We start from the raw sequence: 3,297 nt of genomic DNA on the forward strand, positions 1-3,297 counted from the left end.
ATAGAAGGCAATTAAGATTTACTCAAAATTACAATTAAGAAAAGCTTTCACAGTGCAATATTGAAACTGTCACAAAGTTAAGAAAATACTGATATCAAAGTACAATCACAATGTTAAAGTAGACAAAACTACTATACAAGGGCATATCTTGTAAAATTAAAAGGAATGAACACAACACAGGGGACATGTCACGTCCCTGCTCTACATATCTTGTTTCCTAGTCTTCAGAGTCATAATTGTGTCTTTCCGACATTGGTAGAAGTCTTGTTAAAACTGAGAGGTTCATTCTTCTTTGTAGACCAGATTTCAAAGCCGGATTACTTCTTGAAAATACGTTCTTCATCACTGCACAATTTCAAAGTAGTGCAATATTGCCATGATGTGCTGAGGCATGAACACATAGCCCGTGTAGAGTGCCATTCCAACAATGGAAACTAGCATGGAATCTGAATTAAAGTTGAGGAAAAACACATTTGAAATAGAAGGTGTGTTAGACATAACTATAACACATAACTATAGCATCAAAACTTCCCTGGTAACTATCTTATAACATTACACTTTTTTAAATCAGACAGGGGCAGCTGTATTCAGCAATTACAGCTATGGGAAGAACCAACTGAACACCAAAAACCAGAACACTGGTAGGAGCGATTGCGTGAATTACAGAAGGGTGCCCTGCAAGTTATCCACTGCCTTGTCACGGACACAAGAGGACAGGCCAAAGGATGGGAAGCATGACGGAAAAACAGAAAATGGGCACTGAGAATATACATGCATCTTCCTAGGTATCCTGTAAGTCTTGCAGAAGCCAGCCCCATTCAGCCAAGCAGATAAAAGTCAACCATCACAAAAAAAAACAAACCGAAACAAAAATACAATAATATCCGTAGCTCTACTGAGTAGGAGTTCTTATTTGTGAATGACCTACTCATTTTTAAGCAGGCAGCATTAGACACTGACCTCAATGACCTAATAGATTTAATTTATGATGCACAAAACACATCTGGTATCAAAGTTGTACTGTTAGCGTAATAAAGTCAGGAAACCCCAAACCCATTTCTAGCTGCCAGTGCCCCTCTAGGCTCTAAGTCACTACATTACTTAGTTCATTTCTTCATCTGCATGTCCTGCTCAGACCCTTCCTCATGGGCAGGCAGCTCAATTCATGTGTTGTTTGGTGGTACTTAGGAAAATGAAACCGCAGGGGGAGTGAAAAAGTATGAGTAACATCATAACCTGCACCTTTCTAACAGTTTCACTCACAAACCCTCAGACGATTAGCACAGCTTCGAGTCAAGTTGTGTACTTAAATAAACAGACACTCCTTAGTACTTTACTACAGCAGACCACGCTGCAGAACAAACTTCACGTGAAGCTATTGGCTAAACAACCTTAAGATAACCACTTTATTAGCTGAACTCCTAACAGGGACCTTTTGTAAAACTTACATAGGAAAGTGAGACTATCCCTTATAACGTATACATGCAACTGGACCTTTGCCAAGCTCTAGGCTTCTTGAAGCTTTATCTACAGAAATTATGGCTCCAGGTTACTGAAACATTATGCCATTCAAAGTTTAAGATTTCAGAAATTCAAAAGTACTTGAAATTAATAATAACCTGTTGATTTCATCCAACTACCTGCAGAGATTTAGTAAACTTAGACAGGAACACTATAAAAAGCACTGGAGATTAACAAGCATGATAACACTGCGCAGCAGTACTCAGGTTTCCACAGGCGAAACCAGAGGAGCTGTGCATGCTTTGCATCTTCAAGAAATCAAGTCACCACAGCACGCGTGTAACCAATGCTCTGTGACCGACTTCCCCGTGGCAGAGCAGAGGCATTAGTTGTGCTTATTAGAGCATACTAGTCGCTTGGTGTATTTTTAGTCCCGGAAGATTATACAGTAAGAGATACTAAAATGAAGGTCAATCCACGTTTCCGTATCAGTGCTCACTTCTGATTCTGGAGCACCAGCAGCAGCCAGACAGGCAGCAAAGCCACACATCGTCATCTCCCAAGGCCACTGCATCTGCACTGCATCCCAAGAGCACCCCACAGACCTGGCCCACCTATGGCAAAAGCATCCAGTTTGAGGACAAAACCCAGTTTTGCTGCCCCGAGATCACAAGCCATATTTGTGCCACTCATGACAGCTGTAAATTAAGCGGCAATTACTCCATTGCAATATGAGCATTTTATAAAAGTAAACATGCACACACGCTTTCATTTACTTAACTATCTTGCACAAGTTAAAAAGCTGCAAGGTTAACACAAAAGTAAAAAAAAAAAAAAGTACTTGTGACTAATATAATTGCAGGGAAAGCAAAGATGAAGTTTCCTCAGTGATAAAGACAGGGCATAAAAAGAGCCCTGTGTCCGTTTGCAAGGAAGACAACATTTTGAAGGTAGCAACCCCTACCTAAACAATTGTGCACAGTAAGTCTATAAATACTAGGAGAGAGGAATAGTAAGTTATCTCTACTTCTACTGACTTTACACAGGAAAAAAACGTGTGATCACACAGCTGTAACTTGGGCAACCACTTTTATATAACGAATGTGAGTTCCTTTACAAAACTGACCAATATCTCAGTAAAAGCTGCTTCTCACTACTACTTACACCCTTCTCTTTTGTTAGTGTTTTGGTTAATTTCTCTCTCTGCCTCTCAGCATTAATTGGAGATGGCTCAGGTTCATTCATATGAGAAATCATTTTAAGTCAAGATCAAAACAGCCACACTTAAAATACTTGTGATGCCAGAACACTTGAGAGAACATACTGCCTGTATGAAAGGGCTGGGTAAAGAAGCAAACCTATAAACAGCCTTTATACAGATGCCTTCACATAAGCATCTATCAAGTTCTTCCACTCCAAAAGAGCAAAGCAAACTTACCAGCTCGAGGATTAAATATTCATCTAATAAAAAACCCACATGTAACAAAGCACCATGCCAATGTAAGCTTGCAAGGTTTTGCAGCACGCATGTTTACTTTCCACTGGGGAAGAATACAAAAGAATTCATGAAAGACACCTGTGCTTAACAGAAAACTTGAGATTTCAGCGCAGAAGACAGGGGAAAAAAACTACCATCACCCTTCAGAAGAAAAAATTAAAAGGAGAAATAACTTAAGAGGTATGAACCGATGCCCGAGGAGAAACGGGGCGGGTCGCCAGGCGCCCAGGGGCAGCATGCGGGGCGCCAGCGGGAGGGTCATCCCCCGGCGAGGGCAGCGCGGCGGTGGGGCCGTCTGTGGAGGCGACGAGGGGCCGAGCCCCGGTGCCGGGCCGAGA

The 3,297-nt window shown here is 41.5% G+C and overlaps 1 protein-coding gene across 1 annotated transcript in view; it reads right to left on the reverse strand.

Moving 5' to 3' along the window:
* Window positions 1–342: 342 nt before the first annotated feature.
* SPTSSA (serine palmitoyltransferase, small subunit A) overlaps window positions 343–3,297 on the reverse strand; it is a 5,273-nt gene continuing 2,318 nt past the window's right edge. The window contains exon 2 of the mRNA XM_009887007.1: window positions 343–446. Coding sequence (XP_009885309.1) covers window positions 343–446 — 104 coding nt within the window. The remainder of the gene's footprint in view (window positions 447–3,297) is intronic.

The sequence above is a fragment of the Charadrius vociferus genome, unplaced genomic scaffold, assembly GCF_000708025.1.
Source record: "Charadrius vociferus isolate BGI_N301 unplaced genomic scaffold, ASM70802v2 scaffold14, whole genome shotgun sequence".
NCBI classification, from domain to species: Eukaryota; Metazoa; Chordata; class Aves; order Charadriiformes; family Charadriidae; genus Charadrius; species Charadrius vociferus.